The sequence below is a fragment of the Artemia sp. Qi Xiang Cuo genome, chromosome 3 (genome assembly GCF_049724085.1).
Source record: "Artemia sp. Qi Xiang Cuo chromosome 3, ASM4972408v1, whole genome shotgun sequence".
Classification (NCBI taxonomy): Eukaryota; Metazoa; Arthropoda; class Branchiopoda; order Anostraca; family Artemiidae; genus Artemia; species Artemia sp. Qi Xiang Cuo.
In genome coordinates this window covers 74,121,180-74,141,452 of record NC_142796.1, presented here as the reverse complement: position 1 = coordinate 74,141,452, position 20,273 = coordinate 74,121,180, and the positions used below count along the sequence as shown (strand labels likewise).

General features: G+C 35.7%; 1 protein-coding gene across 2 annotated transcripts in view; it reads right to left on the bottom strand.

Moving 5' to 3' along the window:
* Lis-1 (LisH and WD40 domain-containing Lis-1) overlaps window positions 1–20,273 on the bottom strand; it is a 120,574-nt gene that overhangs the window by 21,279 nt on the left and 79,022 nt on the right. For both annotated transcript variants that reach the window (XM_089086560.1, XM_089086559.1), the window contains 4 exons: window positions 16,463–16,619; window positions 13,018–13,192; window positions 7,446–7,581; window positions 2,270–2,446 (listed from right to left, as the gene is read on the bottom strand). In XM_089086560.1, coding sequence (XP_088942686.1) covers window positions 2,270–2,446; window positions 7,446–7,581; window positions 13,018–13,192; window positions 16,463–16,619 — 645 coding nt within the window. The remainder of the gene's footprint in view (window positions 1–2,269; window positions 2,447–7,445; window positions 7,582–13,017; window positions 13,193–16,462; window positions 16,620–20,273) is intronic.

The window sequence follows — 20,273 nt, the reverse complement described above, 5'->3', positions numbered from 1 at the left end:
TAATTGCTGGTCGTTTTTAGTTTACATTTTAACAATTAATTGGATCTGCTGAGCTTAAGTTTAAAATGGCCTTTACTTTTCTTTGAAAAACTTATTTTTAGGAAAGTTTTTTTTTTTTAATTTATAAAATTAAAATAATGGAAGCACTAAGCACAAACTTGGATTTGACGCATTTTAACTCGTTTTTCCGCAACTCATAGACATGTATTTTTGTCACATAAATTTTGGCACTTTTGCAACATAAATTCGCTTAATTTGTGCGCTATTTTTCGACCTCCCCCGAGTGTGCAATTAGTTACGAATCTTATCAATACATGCACTTTTCATGAAAGAGAAATAATACAACATCAAAATTCTTCCCTCTTGTACACTCTCCCTTGCATAAATAAAACAACATGAATGGGGGACTGAGTATAGGAACAACTATAAGACAAATACTATTTTGTGCGACCTGGTTCTTGCCTGTGGCAAGATTACTTGATTCAGATCTTGTCTAAGACAATTATTTTTCTTAGAGAAGAATAAAAAGTCGAGAATAATAATTATTAAAAAAACGTTTTCAAAATAGACTAGAAAGTATGAAATAATATTCTTTCGAGAATCTTTGAATATAAGTGAAAACAAGGGGCGCAAAACAGATTAAGCCCTATATAACTTGATCTTTTTGACTTGTTTTCCACAACTCACCGACTATTTTCATTCATGCATTTATAACTTTGCTTAACGTCTTTGTTACATAAAGCCTAATGTGTTTTGCGCCCCTCGTTTTCAATTATATCCATGGAATCTTCAGAAATTTTTTTTATTATTTTCTACTTTTTAGTCCATTTTGAAAACGAGTTTAAAATGAAATATTTTTATTATTCACACTTCAGTCAAGACTTAGCTCCTTCACCAACTCAGGACTTAGCCTGTTTTTACACTGAGTCAGAGTATAGTTTGTTCGCTCACAAGGTCAGGATTTAGCTCGTGTTTGCATCAAGCCAGTCCATGCTTGGATTTATCTTGCTTCTGCGCCTAGCTAGATATTCGCCCTGTTTTGCACCGAGTCAAGACCTAATTGATTTTGCACCGAGTCAGGAGCTCATTCTTTTGCATTGAGGCAGAACTTACCTCGTTTTACACTGAGCCAGTCCATAACTTTGAATTAGTTCGATTTTGAACAAAGTCAGGACTTAGTTTGTTTGTACATAGAGTCAAGACTTAGCTCTGGTTGCCTTCTAACTACTAGTAACCGTCAATAAAGAAACACAACTTTCAATTTCTAATCAAGTGAGTTACCTTCCATGTTTCTATGATCATTCGCTCTGTAAAAAGTCCCCCCCCCCTGAAAAAAACAGAAGGTATACCGCTCTTTACTAAGTCAATACCATCGAATTGAATCCTAAATATCGATTAAATTTTCGCGAAAACAAATTGATTATGGCAGGTGACGGTGCCAGAGAGCCGCAAATGATCATTTCGATAATAGATAAAAGCAGAAGCTTTCGTATTAGATACTTGAAGTCTAAAACTATTATATCCTAAAATTCAACTACTTGGTATTAATATTTAAGGTAATACAACTCTTTTTTCTTTTTTATCAATGTCTTGCTCTTAAAAGTGCCAGTGTTGCCTAAAACAGCATATAATCTATCATAGTCCGATTACTAACACGCTACCATTTTTCACTTTTGTTTTTTCTTGGCTACGCAGCATCATCTTACCTAAGCGACGCCGGATTCAGCACTGGCCAAAAGAGCCTGTCAGACGATCATATGCTGGATAATCAGGCAGTGCATATTTAAAAACCTTTATATGCTGATCCTTAGACTAAGGGTATTAGAGCCCCTTTTTTCAATTCTGAGTACAAACTTGCAGAATTTTTATTCCCCTAAGAAAGAGCCAGCGTTGGCCAAAAATCAAATTATCTAGGCTCCCCGTTTACAAGATACTACTTTTTTCCTTTCGTTGTCATTCGGCTACGCAACATTGCTTTGTATCATATAGCAACGCAAAATTAAATATTCATTAAACTTTCACTCGAACATGGCCCTTGTCTTGTCTGAAGACGCATTCAATAAATCATGAACACAGTTGATGTTTTTTAGAACTACATGTATATTATTTGTATATTAACTGATGTATAACTTCGTGTAGCCAGAATCTATCTCCACTACGCATATTTTGTTTCTACAAAAATTTTTCAGATGAAGGAGACTGTATCGGTGATCATGCTGCCTACCTTTCCGACTTTAGTCAAAAATAGAAACCAAAGAAAATGTTTTACCTTAATAGTTTTATCTCTTGATCCAGATGCAATAAACGGACCGGCATAATTTCCACGCCTATTGTCGATTTGGACACTTCCACCAGCGGTGGAGGCACCCTCGCTGATCGCTCCAACAGAGGCTTCCGGGGCCCAAGCAATGCATTCAACAACATGTTCATGGTCTCGTAGCTCCATCTACAAAAGTAATGTAGCATAAATTTACGATAGTCTGAAACACTAACAAAGGTATTAAAAGACTGTTATTTTCCTATCACACAATCCCAGAACTTATTTTACCACTATATTTCTTTAACTCAAAGAATGTTAGCAAAAACTAATCAGGTAGACTATTTGTTTCTGATTTTTAATCGAAGCTGCGCTTTTGATCTCTTATTGAACAGATGTCTATTGTAACAAGATCTTAGAATGGTTGGCTTCAGTGCCAAAGCAGGTTAAGCCCCAACACTCTAACATAGCTGTAACATTTATCCGTACATTATTGAACTTGAGTCTAATTCATACAATAGCGAAGATATTAGTAGATACTAGATGTATCTACAAACCTCCTTTCAGAGTTCCTTTCATAGCAATCATGGACGAAATGTCAACGAGACCAACCATGTGGCCTGTTTTTTGATATTTTTAGTCTAAGCTAAACTTTGCATCTTTTATTGAAAAGGTATCTTATACTAGTAAAATCATAGAATTTGTGTCTTCGGTACGACTCTACGAAATTTCATATATGGAAGTTACATATACGAAAATTCATACACAAGAATTAGCATATACGACATTTCATACATGGAGAAATATGATATATGAAAAATCATACCTGGACAAAAATCATATATGAAAAACTGTTATCTATTTTTTCGATTTGGAGCATTTTATAAGGCTTAACGTTTAAACAACGTTAAGGTAGCTGACACATTAATGTCAAAGTCTAGGATTAGTACATAAACATCACTCAACAATACATAACCAGAATGCATACTTATCGGATAAAGGCTTCCCCAGCTAGAGTAAGTTATTTTCCAGACACTGTGACTACAATATTTTTTATTCTACCCTCTGCTAGACAGCATCTAAACATTTTATCAACAAACTTTCTTTTATAGTTTTTGTATATTTAGTTTAATTTTTTTTGTACAGATTTGCTATCATGCCACTTACTTTTGTTCAAGGGAACCGAGGCAAAGACTATCTTATTCACGATGGATTTAGGTATGTTTTGAAAAAGCCTGGAGAAAATGTTAATAATTGGTTATGCGTGGAGGACCAAAAGTTTAAGTGCAAAGGCCAAGTTCACAAAAAAGGACTTGAAGTTTTTTTTAATAATGGAAATCATAATCATTCTTCCGATTTATGAAGCAAAAGAATTTAATCCGAATATCCAATCTTGAATCTGAATCTTCAGCCACTTGGCGTTATGACGGACTTTGAAACCGGTGCTCGTAATGCAATAATAAGTACTTTTCCAGAAACAGAGTTAGCCAGAGTTAACAGAGTTAGCAGAGTTAGTCTATTCCACCTTGGGCAGTCCATTTGGAGAAAAATTCCCCCATGATTTCCAGCAAGTATAAAGAAGACCCAGAATTTGCTTGCCAAATGAAATGTTTCCAAGTACTTGCATTTGTTCCAGTGGAAGATGTCATTTCATTCTTTGAAATTTTGGTTCAAGAGGCTACATATGCTGAATTAGAAGGCCTTGACATTTTCATCAATTACTTTGAGGACACATGGATTAGTGCTAGCCGACTTGGAGGAATGCGTGACTCTTGATATGAAACAAAATCATAGAATTGCTTTCATAGAGTCAATCAAGGCATTGCAAGGACAAACAATTTTGTTGAAGGTTGGCATCATGGATTTCATTCCAGGGTTGGAGCCGAACATTCATCCATTTGGAAGTTAATTAACAGTATAAAACTAGACCAATCATTGAATGAAGTCCGAATGTCCCAATACATGGCGGGTCAACAGGATTCACAGAAAAAGTCTTATCACCACAATTCTCAGTGTCTAAAAAATGTCATGGAGGAATACGGAACTTTACCCACCACAGACTATCTTCGCTGGGTTGCAATGAAATTTGCACATGTAATTGTAATTAAATATCATATCATTTAAATAAAAATTATCTTTCATGTTTTAATAAATTGTTTGAATATCCGTGTATAAATTTTCGTATATTAAATTTCCCAATGTATGATTTTTTATACATCAAAATTTCTGTGTATGAAGTTTATATATAAAACTTCATGTACGAATATTCCGGGTATGAATTTTCACATAAGAAATTTCGTGTTACCCTTCAATACTAAATTGGGTCAAGTCCCAAGACTCCATCACAGCTGAAAGTTAGCCAACATAGATGAAATGTTTGTGACACATTCTTGGTCTAAGGTCTAATTCACAAGGTAGAGAAGATATTATTGATTATTCAAGGGGTCAAAAGATATGCAAGTTCTTTCCACAGGAATCATGAACCAAATGTTGGGTACAGCAACCATGCAGACTATTATTATCCTTTTCTTTTAATTAAAGCTGAACATTGCATTTTGTATGAAACAGGTATCTATAGTAGTAAAATCCTAGAATTTGTGTCTTCAGCACTAAATTGGGTCAAGCCCAAACGCTCCAAGATAGCTGAAATTTAGCCAACATAGATGAAATATTTGTCAGTACATTATTTACCTGGGGTCGAATTCATGCGGTAGGGAAGGTATTACTAATTACTAAAGGGGTCTAGAGATATCCTTTCACAACAATCTCGAACAAAATGTTAAATAATAATATGTTAAAATATTAGTCCACCATGTGGACTATATATATTTTTTTAAATTTTTAATTAGAGCTAAACTTTGCATCTCTCATAGAACAGATATCTATAGTGATAAAATCCTAAAATTGCGTCTTCAGTACTAAATTGGGTCAAGCCCCAAGACTCCGTCACAGCTGAAAGTTAGCCAGCATAGATGAAATATTTGTCATACATTATTGACTTAGGGTCTAAGTTATGCGGTACCAATTACTAAAGGGTCTAAAGATGTCCAAGTTCCTTTCACAGCAATCATGAACAAAATGTTAACTATACCAACCATGTGGACTATTATTTTTTATTTTTAACCTAAACTAAACTTTGCATCAGTACTAAATTGAGTCAAGCTCCAACACTATAACATAACTGAAAGTCAGCCAGCGTAGATGAAATATTTGTCAGTTCATTCTTGAACTAGCACCTAATTTACACAGTAGGGAAGATTACCAATTGCTGCAGAGGTATAAAATATCTGAGTTCCTTTTAAAGGAATAATGAACCGAACTCACCAGGTTTTATCGTCGGTTTAAACAAACTCAATTGGTTTTACACATTCATGACCGTATGTTCGGGTTTTACATTTAATCATCTAACTTTAAGAGTCTATACCCTTAAAGTAAGCAGGACAGTGGATTTGAATTCTGGTGTTTAAATTTGTAAAGTGAAAATTTACACAGCCGTATGTATTTTTGAAAACATCAGGAACACAGGGACGAATTTAATTTTGAATAAAAAATACCTCCGTCTGCAGTTATGAGGTTCTCGGTAGTAGCGGGCGCCAATTACAATAAAAGAAACGCAGGTATAGAATCAGAAAATATAACCGAAGCGCACATGACCCTAAATAATTAAAGAAGGTGTAGCTGTACTTTGAAGGTACAACTGTTTTTGGGAATAAACACATTGTTGACGTTTGAATTTTAACGCACAAAGGCGTATCCAAACTTAACCAATTAGTTTTGCACGTTATTTTTATGGCTATTCATAGTAATACTAAACAAAAATTACATAATTTTGAAAAAACCAAAAGAAAAATCTTAGAGAATATCGGTTTTCAGGAATGAATAAACCTAAGATGGGCCAAAAGGCATAAAATGTTTTCATTTTAATGTTGTTGGTACTTTAAAATCAGCTCTAGAATTAAAAGCACTATATAACCGTTAAATTTATTACTGTTTATGACGATTCAAAGACAAGGTTTTTCCATTTGGGTAAATTTCGGGCACTAGCAAGTAAAGACAGTGAGGTTTTGGGGCAAAAAAGTATTTTTGCTAAATTTTCATAATTTTGGAGGCAACGTGGAAGAGGCGTCCGATCATGGAATGGCACCCTGTAAAATGGCTGAGGCGACAAGAAATGGTACATTTTACAGAATGTCGTAAAATTAAATTTGCTCAACTTCAATACCTCAAACTTAAGGATTAATCGATATGGTAGAAGTTGTTAAATTTGTTTGTTAGTAATTGTAGGTTGCACACATACGCAACATTTAATTTGGAAGGTAATGATGTTAGTACCACTGGGAAGTGGGAGTGAGGTATATATATATATATATATATATAAACCTCTGGAAATGGTCCATTTTAACGATGAATCTATGCGCTTTTATTGTCACTTTAGTACCTTGTAGTCACAAACACGCTTTGAATTTAGACAGTCCAGGATTTCTCATATCTATCCTGTAGGACATTAGTAAAGGAATTACGTCTAGAAGCGTTGTTCTTGCTTTGCAAAATGGCATCAAAGGAATTGGATCATTTTATTAAACGGATAAAATCACATAGGGGGCGGTGGTAGGGATGTTTTATGCTTCTACTGATTGCTGGAAGAGGAGATTCGATAAACCTTTCCACATACAAGTTTCCTGGTGCAAGCTAGCAATACAAGTTTAGATACGACGATTATTCTCGTCACTACGACTTTGCAGGATAGTCATTAGAAAATTCTTCAAAGGAGCATTTCCACAGAAGAAACGTAAAGGTGTTTAGTTGAAGGAAACCAACTTAGCTAGCGCGTCCAACACTTAATGATGCTCAGAGGGTTTCTCAGGATCAGGGGCGGTTGCCCATGTTTTTAATTCCTGTATAGCTATACGAGTCATTTTCACCCTAGGAAAAGAGGATAAAAATATACAATCATATGTCTGAAATACAACGACAGATTAGAGCTATTTGGGATCTACTTTGCAATGTACAGTAGGTGAATTTATTCAGCGGAAAATAATAGCATTTTACTAACTTTAAATTACAACCTAAGGGTTTTACAAAAAAAAAAAACACGTATTTATCAACAATCTTGCACATCTGACCTTTACTCGTGCTTAAAGTCAATAATTTAAACCACTTTACTTATACAGTCAAGAAAATGACTTACTTTGCACTCTTTGGTAGACATCACCCAAATTCTGACAGTTTGATCATTGGAACATGAAGCTATCAGGGATCCATCAGAAAAGACCCGGACACTTCGAACCCACTCACGGTGTCCCGATAGTGTTTTTACACAGAAACTGAAAGAAAATATCATTAGGTAAATTACATAGTTATCCACGCATCATTAAAGGTATAACTACAACTAAAAAGCGAAATGAATTCCATAGCAAACAACCAGTAGATCAGCGACCAACGTAACTTAAGTGGGAGGGCTAGGGCAATTCCCCATCCCATCCCCAAATTTTAAGAGAGGTTCAAATTAGTTGCCACAATCGCTATTGATTGGATTTGAACTTAGAAACAGAGATTCCGGCTACACAAAATACTCCAAATTAAAATAAATCCATTCCTAATTTAATTCCATTAACATTTACACTTCATTAACAATCTGACATAGAACTTTCGGTCATCAGATTCACGAGTCACTTCCGATCCGTATGAATTCGTGCCGGCGCAAGGAAACGGAATCCACGCGAGCTGGTGAATCATTCAATATGCATCAATATTTACTGAAAGTTCTATGCAATCATTCAACATATTTATTTGATTTAGTGAGTTTTGATGCAGCTGATTAATTTGATTTCTCAACGAGTTTCCATTTATCCAGTGCACAAAAGCAAAAGAAAACAGCAGCAAAGGCTGCCATAATTGTGAAGTCAGACTGCTCTAAAATCAGCGAAGAACAAATGCTTTCTATATTAAAACAAAACAATAGAAAGCATTCTATAGTTTTTTCTTCTTCACGTCCGTAAATCTTTCTAATTTATGGGAATATATACCTTATAACAGTAGCGTATCCAGGGCCCCCCCCCCCGAAATTTCTTTTCTTCTTTTTTTTTAAGTGCCAATATAGTAAGTTCCGAAATATTCACGCTTTTAAGTTATTTGCAACACCTGTTCTTTTTTTCATTTCTTCTTAAATGGCTATCCATTTGTCCAGCAAGCTTATATTATTATTTTATCATCAAACGTGCAATCGCCTCCTGTAATCAAACAAGATGTTAAGAAATTTTTCTCACTATTCAACCCCCGCAGCTATAAGCACTAGCTTCTCTGCAATGAATGAATTGCAATAAGGAATCGGACTAAGAGGCGATAGTTCATTCGAAGTTTCAAACGCTGCTATAATTCCAGTGTAAGCTAAGCATTGAAACGGAAAGGTCATATGAGAGGAAAGAAAGAAAATTACCTTAAATTACATGTCCAGCGAGATAAGGTGGTTTTGAGCCTCCTGTAGAAATCTTGCTGGTGGTGTTTCAAGGTTATGATTTGACATCCCAGTTCAGCCTCCATTCGGCGTTGCCCCAGTCTTGATCAACTCCTTTCTTGAAGGCATCTAGAGTTTTAGATTGGACGGTGGCTTTGGATAGGCTGTTCCAGAGTGGGACAGAACGGACTGAGAAGAACTATTGGCGCTCTCGCTTGATGTAACGGGGGGCCTGCAGCTTCTTGGTGTGTCCTCTTGTGGTAGTGAGAAGGACGGGGAAAAGACATGACTTAATAGGTTATTTTCTAGCAACTTACGAGTTGCTATTACGTCTCCTTTTTTCCTACGGTATACTAAGGTAGGGAGTTTGAGTAAGGTGAGACGTTCCTCGTAAGATTTGTCTTGGAATGCAGAGATAAGCTTATTTGCTCTTATTTGGATACTCTCAAATACTTTCATATCCATCTTATAGAACAGAGAGGCTAAGGTCATGCGACATTTCTGATGAAGACAAAAAATAGCTTGTACAGTATTGTAATAACTCCTAACTTCCTGGTGGTAAAAGTTTGTTTTATGAGGCCAAGGGCTTGGTTTGCTTTTGCAACTTGAGCTCGTGTGTGGCAGTGAAAGTCCAGCTCATTGTCAACAATAACCCCCAGGTCCTTCTCCTCACTGACTGCCTCAAGCTGGGCGTCTCCTATGTGATATGCAAGTTTTGGATTAATGCGTCCAAGATGTAGAACTTTACATTTTAAGGCATTGAACTGAAGACACCAATCTGATGAACATCTAGATAGTCTGTCCAGATCTTCTTGCATAGTTGATAGATTTAGGTCGTTCTGGGCCAGTCCTAGGAGCTTGCAGTCATCAGCATATAGCGTCAAAGGATTCTTCAGGTTCGTTGTACAGTTATTGAAAAACATGCTGACAAGCTTAATTAGTTCTAGTTAGTTCTAGATACTAATATGAAACTCGTGCTTTACTTGAAGAGCGGTTTCTCGGGTTTTCTGTTTGCGGAAATATCACCGGCTCTGCAGTAGCGAAACAAATCATCAGCCAATGCATTGTGTTTGGCTTAAAAATGGAAAAATTTGTGGGGGTTGGTTTTGATGGGGCCAGCAACATGTCAGGCTGCTATTCTGGTGCACAGGCAGACATTAGGAAAAAATATCTGCATGTGATCTACACCCAATGTGCATTGCACAGCTTAAATTTGGCTTTATGTAAAACTTGTAGGGTAGGACTTGTTAAGTCAACCTTTGCTACTATACAGCAGATTATATAATTTTTATCATCCTCACCAAAAAGAACCAATATATTTGTAGAAGCGGTCGCTGTCGTTTTTCACGATAGTCCTGTGAGGAAGCTTGTGAAGTCGTGCGAAACAAGATGGGTGGAGTGTCACGATTGCATTTTAGTTTTTATGTCTTTGCATTGTGCAATTATTTCGATACTTGAGGAAATAGTTGGTAGCATACGGTGCGATACGGAAGTTATTTCAAAAGCGAATGCGCTGGTTTCAGCAGCGACCGAATTTAGTTTTATGTTCACGATGGCTATGCTAGAGTTTGTAAGTGATATAATGCTCACTGTCTCTAAGGCACTGTAAGCCGAAGATTTAGACTTAGTTGAGTGCTGTCGGCATGTTAAGCTATGTTCTGATACTTTACTGCAGTCAAAACAAAATAATTTTGAAACAATTTTTCAGAAAGCCTATGAGCTTGCACAAGAGTTAAATGTGACTCCGGCTGTTCCAAGGTCTATCCGCCGAAAGTCCATCAACGATAATGAGTCTATCAAGGTTTTTTATCGCAAGTCATTGTTCAAACCTTACTTTGCTTCACTTATTGAAGAATTTGATCAAAGATTTTTGCGCCATCAGGAGGCATCTTTCAAAATCGGAAGGCTTTTGCCAGCTAACAGCGAGTCATTAAATATTAATGAATTTGTGAACGCTGTTGCTGTTTACGAGGGTTTTCACGGGGATAGACATGCGCTCGAATGTGAGTTAGTCCTTTGAAAACAGAAGTGGCTCGGAATGTCTGAGAAACCATCAACTGTTGCTTCGACTCTTGCGTCATGCGATGCAAACGCAAAGGCTTTTGACAATTTTTCAGACATTACCAGTGACTACCGCTTCTGCTGAGAGGAACTTTAGCTGTCTTAAGCAATTAAAAACCTATCTGCGGAGCTCAACGGGCGAGGAGCGTCTGAACGGACTAGCTCACATGAACCTGAACCACGATATCCAGGACAAGGCTGACCAAGTTTTTGATCGATTTGCAGCCAAAAAAGACCGGCGGGTGTGTCTGTGAGAGATTAGGTCGTCTTTCGTTGCTCGTTTCTCTAAGTGCAGTTGATTCTGTTTTTTAAACTTTAATTGTGCTTCATCCTCTGTAAACAATGTTAATATCAATACATTTCTTGCTTTCATGGCTGCTATATTAGGTAGACTGAGGCCCCCACCCCTCCGAAACCAAATTCTGGGTAATTGTCTTTGATATAATATTATTTTTTATTTATTTGGTTCTCTAAAACAAGGGTCCCATAGGCAAATATAAGGAATAATGCAGTTCTTTTTTTACATTTTCTAAATTCTGCCGCTTCGTGGCAGTTCCAAAACATCTACTCGCCCAAAATAGAAACTCTCAGTGCTTCTAACTTTTTTTTTAATTCTGACTTTGTTGGCAAAATTTTGTCATCCATTCTAAAACAAACAAAGTCTACAACTAGAAATACTCATGACAAGTGTATACTTTTCATTTCTTTACCTAGATACCCCCCCCCCATACCCCCCACCTGAAATCTTGCCATATGATAGATAATTTTCTTGCTCACATGACTGCTATAAAAAGATAGACTGACAGCCCCCCACCCCGAAACAAAATCCTGGATACGCCACTGCCTTATAACTTCACTTATCACCATATACTTGGGAATCCTTATTTGGTGGAAAAAATACTTATCCCCGAAATGATCGGGGATAGACCCATTGGCCATGATTATTAAAAGTGAGTTGGCTCCGATGAGACTTTTCACAGAACTGCTAGAAATGAGATTCTTTTTCACACTAAGCCTGATTAAACCTAGCTAAGGTCAATGGGTAACGAAATCCTATTGCGCTCCCAATGATATATTTCTCCAAAACTACTTTTTTAGAGATTCGGTTACTATTAGCACGAATCATTTTTTTTCAGTTCGCTATTACGAACTGTTTAATGTGTCAATTTTGGGAGAGGCACCACTGAAAGAAATACTGCTCTTAAACAAACCTGTGAGCCGGCCACTTTACGGGACCAACAGAGGTTACTCGGCCTACCACCTTAGTTCAGTATGAAATGACGCCACTGCAAACAACTAAGTTAGAAATGAAGTTTAATAGCATATGACATTTATAACAAACATTTATGGAAAAATAAAGAACATTTATTAAAAGTTATATTTTTCTATATATTAATCACAGAAAAAGTTCAACAGTTGAATTTCATCATTTTAGCAATTTCATATTGATTCAAATTACGGCCTGGATTTTACCCAGTGTCAAAAATAATATAAATGTGTAATTTTTTTACGTGTCTTTTTATTAAACCTTGAAGACAAAAAAAAACAACATAAAGCTACATAAGATTGTATTTCAATGTGACGCTACATTGCAAATCGTCGCGCAAGTTTCAATGTGATTGCTCGAGAGCTAAACATCACTGACAATGGACAAATACTGATAACCTAGTTTATAATTTCTCATCAAAATGACAGTTTCAAAATCATTAAATCTAAAAACTTAAAAATAGCAGTGACAACCAAAGAGCATAGGTAACTTATAAGAGTGGGAAATGGCTCTAGTGTCGGCAAATAATCAATCAACACCATCTAGCGTTTGGTGTTTCTTTATATTTTTTTCAGTGTAACAATGAGAATAATTAATTTAAGTGGTGTAATTGGTGAAATTAGTGTAAGTAATAAGTGTTTTGTCTCAGTTCCTGACAGAAAAACGATTACGAAGCTTGACAAAATGCCAAGTCTCGCCAAACGCTAGATGACCTTGATGTTTTTCGCCAACACTAGCGCTAGTTTCCACTCTTATTAGTTACCCATTCTCTTTGGTGAGTATAATTCTCGGTATACAATGGTAAAGATAACAAAAGTATACAACGTTACAGCCATCATAATTAAATGTTTTCTGAGCCGGGTATGTGCTTTATGCCATGTTTTCATCAAGTAATGTAGGATTATATGGTAAAATGAATATTAAAAGCTGAGGCAATTCAAGAAGATCCCTACCCAACTTAAAAGAAAAAAAACTTACCCAGTAGCTACTTCCCAAAATTTGATAGTTTTATCCCTCGAGGCAGAGAGAAGGAAGTCTCCAGTAGGAACAAAGGTAATACTGCTTACATTATGATCGTGACCATGCAATGTCTTGATACAATCGTAGGTTGTGAAATCCCAAAGCTTGATGGATAGGTCTGCGCTACACGAAGCTACATCAATAAAAAAGAATTAGCTTGTCAAACAAGGACCAGAGTATGGGGAGCCGAATGTTCTACCGCTTTGTAAAACAGCCATAGTTAAGAAAGATATTCTGGCTTTATTTCTCTTAATGTGTACAGTAAAAATCTGCTAAGCTAATAAAGCTAGAAATATAAAATTGTACAGACTATAGAAATACCAAAGAAATTTACAGGAACAAGTCCATAATAACTCGACTTGTGGTACGTCATGGTTACATCATGCAAAGGCCACATGCCCTAGCTGTCACCGGTTCACCGGTAACAAGCGAACCGAGCAAAATAGGGCAACAGAAAGTGAGGAGACCAAAGGCACAAGGTCACAATCGCAGTAAGCAAACCAAGCAGACGGGGTTGACAAAAAGCCCTTGAACGAGGGGTTTTGCTTGACAAAGAAGCAAAAAGAAAGCTCTTTTGCTAGTTTTAAATGACAATTGTTGGGGTTGGGGTTTTGTTGGTGTTGCTCAAAGATTATAATCTTTGCATAACCTTAGACAAGACCCCAGTATTTTTTACCCTTAGGATTACCTTAGGATAAAGCCATCCTGTCTGACAATGAAAGTGTCTAGAAGTCAAGCTCCTTGATAAGATTAAAGACACCAAAACTATGACATTTTAACTCCTACTAGCACCTGTATCGTACAGGTCAGCGGTCCAAATTTCTTCGGCAAAGTCTCAATAGCTATAGAGACCTAATTAACTAATTTCCAACAAACCCGGGCACATTTCCGTGGAAGATAGGCAGGGCTTAGAAATGGCATACACCTCTGAAAAAAGCATACACCCTTTCCTCTTGGCACAAGATTCTGGAGAATCTTGATACTTTTGGGCTAAAGACAGTGGAAGTGTTCAATCCTCTGAAAAAAAAATAAAAAAAATATCCTTAATGTCGGATAGGTCAATACTACTTGCCATACATGTTTCAAGCTCATCAGTGAAAAAAAAGCCTGCCTACATTCCAGCTACAACTTTATGGCCAAATCATAGAGACTGAGAATCCTTGTACGATTGTGATTCAAACAAAACACAAAATACGCCTTTGTGCCCAGAGCCTTGATTCAGTTCTGTGAGTTTACTTAATAGTAAAAAAAAAATAAATGTAGCTGAAACAGCCTAAATGGCCACCAAACAGGGAGATATCCGTACTGTATATAATATAATGAAGGAACTAGTGAATACCTCAAAGACGTCTTCAAAGAAGTGGCTGACTAACTCTGACAACTGACATAAGCTGACGTCGGGAGAAGCATTTCCACAAGATTCTAGATCAGATGCCAAGAGCACCATCAGGAGAGTAAAGATAGATACAAAATGAGTTTTACAATAAAATACGTAACCATTAAATTAAAATTAAAAATAATCCCAGAATCATCACTGCAAGGAAGTTCAACGAAGACTGAAGAAAAAACACTTTAGTGAAATAGTGAAAAAGATTGATTTAAATATTTGTCCAATATTTGTTGAATGGGAAAGGTAAATCACGGATGCACAATTGAAGGAAGCCCTATAAAACTCTTTACAGCCGTTTTTGAAAGAAGAGGGCGTAAAAACCTCCTATTTATGGTTTAAGGCCATGAAGAAGCGAAACATTCCATTATAATTTGCCTTCTCTTGCATTTTGACTCTCTTCGAGCAACAATTTTTCCTTTGTGACACGTAATGGCAGAAAATCACACATTACAGCGGTTTTTCAATGTGTCAGGGGGAGTGGGACTAAAAAAAAGCTGCTGATTCTATGTCATTTTGCTTTGACATGATCTCTTTTGTAACTTAAGAAAAAACAAACAAAAAAACATTAGATATGGCAATTTCCTTTCAAATGAGCTCTCTCCCAGAATTCTACGACCACTTATTCCGTACTATCAGCCCTGAAAAAAAAAAAGAACAGGCACATCAGTGCTTACCATACGAAACAGTGATTTTCTTTGTCGTTCAAGTTGGCGGACTGTAATTCTTTAATATGGGATTGACGACCAATGTGATCCCAATGATGCAGTTTTCAATTCAACCCGATACCATTATTGAGGAGCTTCTGGCTCTTTTTCGAAATTCCCATAAAATTTGTTTTTGCACTAAAATCTTACTATTAAGATTAGTCGAAATAGAAGTTGCCGTTCCTGAATCAGATTCAAATGGCGATTCTTCGTCACTTGACAGTTTTTTAAAGCACCCTTTTAAAGTTCCAGTTACAATGGGTCATGATGCGCTCTTTACTAGGTTGCAGCCACAGCTGCAGACTTGAATTTATTTTTATGTGATTGAATCTTTGAACATTTCTATACATGCTAGAAACTTGATTTTTTTTTTTTTTTTTTTTTTTTTTTGCAGAATCGTTTTGAAACCATGAAAATTAGGCAATAAAAAATAAATTTACGTAAAAAAAAAAAAAAAACATAATAAATTTACATAAAAAAATAAATTTACATAAAAATTTTTTTTACATAAACAAGGAATGCTTCATGATAAAAAGCATTTGGATAAATGGTATAGCCAAAATATTTCAGGCGTTTAAGCTCTTTCCAAAGAACGACAATTGTGTGAGCATTTCATGGAACATTTAAATATGTAAACTTAATTTAAGGAAGGGATACTATACTGAAGTTCTGCTTTAAGAAAAAAAATACATATGTATTCACGTAATAAATGCCAATATAAAACATTGCAATAGGTTAATTTCTGTGCATGTAAAATTTTGGTCATCAGATGATGGGCAAAAGAAAATTATACTGTAATATCACACAAGCAATGGTTGATTAAAGAGAGAGAAGCCCCCCCCTCCCCCCAAAAAAGGAACAGAAGAACCATGAGAAGAATAAAACAATGACGAGAAGGTGACAGAACAAGGATGGTCAAAAAACGGCAAACTGAGGTTTGGTTTATGAAAATAAAACGCTAATAATAAGCATATGCAATAAATATACAAAATTTGGCTAGAGATAGAATTTTGCAGATTAAGATGGTTGAAAGGTTAATACAAGGTTAAAAGGTTACAATGGTTAATATTGTAAATCTGCTCAAAAGAAGGTTAATAGAAAATGAAAAGCCCAAAGAAGAGCAATAGAAGTGCCAGAAGAAAAAACGAAACAATAGCATCGTTCCTGGCGAACTAAGTAGCATCACCATGGTTATACCACTAAGTCACTACTTTCTCGTCAATGCACCGGTGAAAAAATTGATATGAAGAGGAAATGGTTAGAGGCACAAAATAAAAACTGAGATTAATAAAACATAAAAATAAATTACCAAGCAGTTTCCCTGGTTGGTCAAATGCAACATCCTGTACGCTGTCTGTATGACCTTTTAGAGTCCTTTCAAATTCCCCAGATTCATAGTCCCAAATTTTAATCGTTGCATCTTCGCTAGCTGACACAGCCACGCTAAACACTGGATGAAAAGCCACCTTAAAGCAAATAAAATTATTAAGATTTTCATTAAACAAGGCTGAAAAAAAGCAAAATAAAAAAAGGGAAGGGAGATACTGGTAAATGCAAAATATGAAGGTTGCATAAAGATCAAGCCTCGGTAATCGTAACCAAGCACTAGAAAAGAGGCTTAAAAGAACTGTCAAGTGAAAAAAAACTGTCAAATAAAACTAAATTCGAAGATGGAACAATTATTCAGATTTAATTTAAAAATTACGAAACAATATTTTCAAAAGGGGCCTAAAGCTCCAAGAAAATGGCGACAAAAGAGCATAAAAAGATAAAAAGATAAAAAGAGCATAATTAAAAGAGATAAAAGAGATAAAAAGAGCATCAAGATAAAAAGAGCATAATTAGAATCGTCATGGCCAAAAACCATTGATCGGAGGTTTGCGTTCCCCCATCGTGAAAACCAAAAATATCAAATTTTGGCGTAAGTAGCACTTATCTTTTTCCCCCGCGGGGTTTTAACATAAATGCGATCATGGAGACATAAATAAGGATTTATCTTAAAGGTGATGTTTACATCATCGCATTTTCTATAAATTATTGCCGATAGCCCCACTTGCCGTTTTGTGCCAAGAAACAACAATTTTTACCCCGATAAGAGAGAAAATCCCGACATTGCAAAATTGATCTAACATTGTTGAAAATTAAATATTTAACTTTCCATTTTCAGAGGATATACTTCAAACGCACTGGTGAACTCACCACTAGAACTTACATCCCGGCTTTACCGTTGAATATGCATAAAATCCTATAAAAACTCAATTCTCTCCTCTATTTGACCCTGCTTACATATCCAGATAGTTTCACGCCAATCAAAGAAAAAAGCTTCTTCCCCCAAGGTCTTACATATATAATCTTCAAACGGGTAAAATACATTTCCCTTTTTTTCGACGGAAGGGGAGAGCGTGCCATAATTTGCCATAGTTTGTATAGCCATGAACTATAAACTATAAAAAATAAAGCCAAAATAAACATAAAGCCATAAACTATGGCCATAGCGTGCCATAGTTTGTTTTTGAATTATAGTCCCTGAGTCAAGGAACTTAGTAATAAAAAAAAACAGAGACAAAAAGTAATTTAGCCAATTTTAGGGCCCTCTAAGACCCAACCTTTTCCCTTGAACATTTGAGGTTCTCTTGGGCAAGGGAAAAATCTCTTACGGTGTCAAGCCGATCAAACAGCAAAGACTAAACATGCCCACCTCTTCTCCAAAAATCTATCTGTGAGCAATAGTCAATCTGCATAATTTAGGGTTCTTGTCTCTGGCATTGCGTGGGCTGTCATCTCCAGAGACATATTTATTGGATTTTGGTTATTCCAAGCAAAATGACTATCTCAAAATTTTGAACTGATGCCCTGGAGGAGAGCAGGCGTACTATGTACTCGGATGCAATAAAGGACAGGAAAACGAGGCTTTTACACTCTTAGTTCAATAGGTTCTTAGAGGTGCACTAGAAATTTCAATGTCTGAAGGGGTCGAAAAAAAAATAAATGGTAGGCAGGCATATCGCCCTTTGCTAAGTCATCTGATTTCTTCAAATATATTGAAAATCAACTGGCGAATCATTTACTTATTCACCAATTAGCAATATCGCTTCGACAACTGCTGAAATATCACGCAGCAACTAACAACTCTTTTAAAAGTGCACTAGAAATTTCAATGTCTGAAGGGGTTGGAAAAAATTAAATGGGAGGTATATCGTTCTTTAATAAACCATCTGATTTTTTCAAATATATTGAATATCAACCGACGAATCATTTACTTATTCGCCAATAAGCTATCATTCGACAATTTGAACAGACTGCTTCAAATAATACGCAGCAACTAACACCTCTGGCCTTTAGATTGTTAAGGGTGGAGCCCTTATTTGCGGTAGTTTCATTTCGTCTCAAGTTCAACCTGTTTATTTATTTTAGTTTATGCTCGTTTTAGGTTTCACTGATTCATACATAGAAGTTTCTTTGTGTTTAAAGTTAGACGTAATATATGAGTTAATTTCTTTCTGATTTATGTTTAAATATCATACTTTTCATTGAACAAATTTTTCTGGAAAACAAATTTTTTCAAATTAACGTAGAAAAAAAAAGAAGTAATAACTGAGTTGATGATCGAACTAACTGGCGGCCTAGTGCCAATGCTTTACTTACGTTTCATTAACAGACAAGTACCCAGTAACAAACAATTGCGTCTCTATATTAGGGGACAATGTACGTGGGTGGAATACATCGATTTTTCTTAGCCTCTGCGGAGAATATGGAAGAGAAATGCTTCTAAAGCAGAGGTTTCCAAACTTTTTTTCTCGTATACCACTTTCAAAATTTTGCTGGTTCCAGTGGACCCCCTAAGTATCTAAGTTTCTACCACGTTCCCAAAACTCAACAAAGATGTGAGAATTAGATCTAACTATGGAAATTTTTTATGGCGGTCGAGTTCCAAACACAAATTTACAGTTTTCCAAAAAGGAAATGAGAACTGGTTGGTTCATTAATTAGTTGATTATGCTGAGTTGATATATATAAAAAAAAGAAAAAAAAAGTAAAATTGGCCAGCAAAAAAGATTCCATCCAACTTTTCTTTTTTGATATCTCCTCATAGCACAGGAAACCAATCATTTCTCACTTATTCCGAGTGGTAAGAATGAAAATTCTTACCAACTACCGAGTGGTAGTTGAAACATAATTAAAATTAAACACAAATAATGTAATGTAACTTCTACAATGACAATCGTAGCCATAATTGACATTGTCAATGACAATGACAATTGATAGCCATAATTTCAACAGGAGGGATGTACTTGATGTACTTACACCAATTATCAATATTTAGCTTAAATTTTGTTTGGAATAACTGCACGTTTCCTTATTCTGTGATATTCAGTCTGCTTCTTTTTTTTTAAAAGGTTGAACTGAAACGAAATTAAAACTTTTTTCGACAAGATATGACGAGGAAAATGCTATCAAAAGCTTTATCGCAGTTCCCCACAGTCCAGGGTGTTTTTAGGGTATTACTGCCTACAGAAAAAATATTTGATACCCGCTTTTAAATTTTAACCTTGAACTTCTCATTAATGCTAATATCTGAAAATGGAAATGGTAAATGGTAAATTTTTGGAAAAGGTAAATTGAGTATGCAGTAAGCTGATGGAGAAGCAACAACCAAAACAAACCTTTTCATATTCTACTCTCAAGCTGATAAGATTCTGCAAAGACTTCATACCTACGCATCATTTTAATGTGCAAATGGCCCCTCTTGGCTTATGATAGCCATTTTTTCTGAAATTAATAAAAAAAAAAAATCCACAAAATAAGTTTTTCAAAGAAAAGTAAAGAACTCCATTAAACAAAAAATTAGCAAAAATAATCCACCAAGCGTGAAACTACCACAAATAAGCATCGAAAAATAAACGAAACCCAAAACGAACAAAAATTACGATAAATAACCGAGTCAAACTCAAAACGAGCAGAAATTAACATAAGTTGGGCGCAAAACCCCTATGCTTCCCCAAGGCCGGAATATTTTTTTCAGTATACTGAAAAAATACAAATGAATGTGTATTGTCAGTTTAATCTACATATACTGATATTTAGTAATAAAAATGTTAATTTTATTTGATTTATTAAAG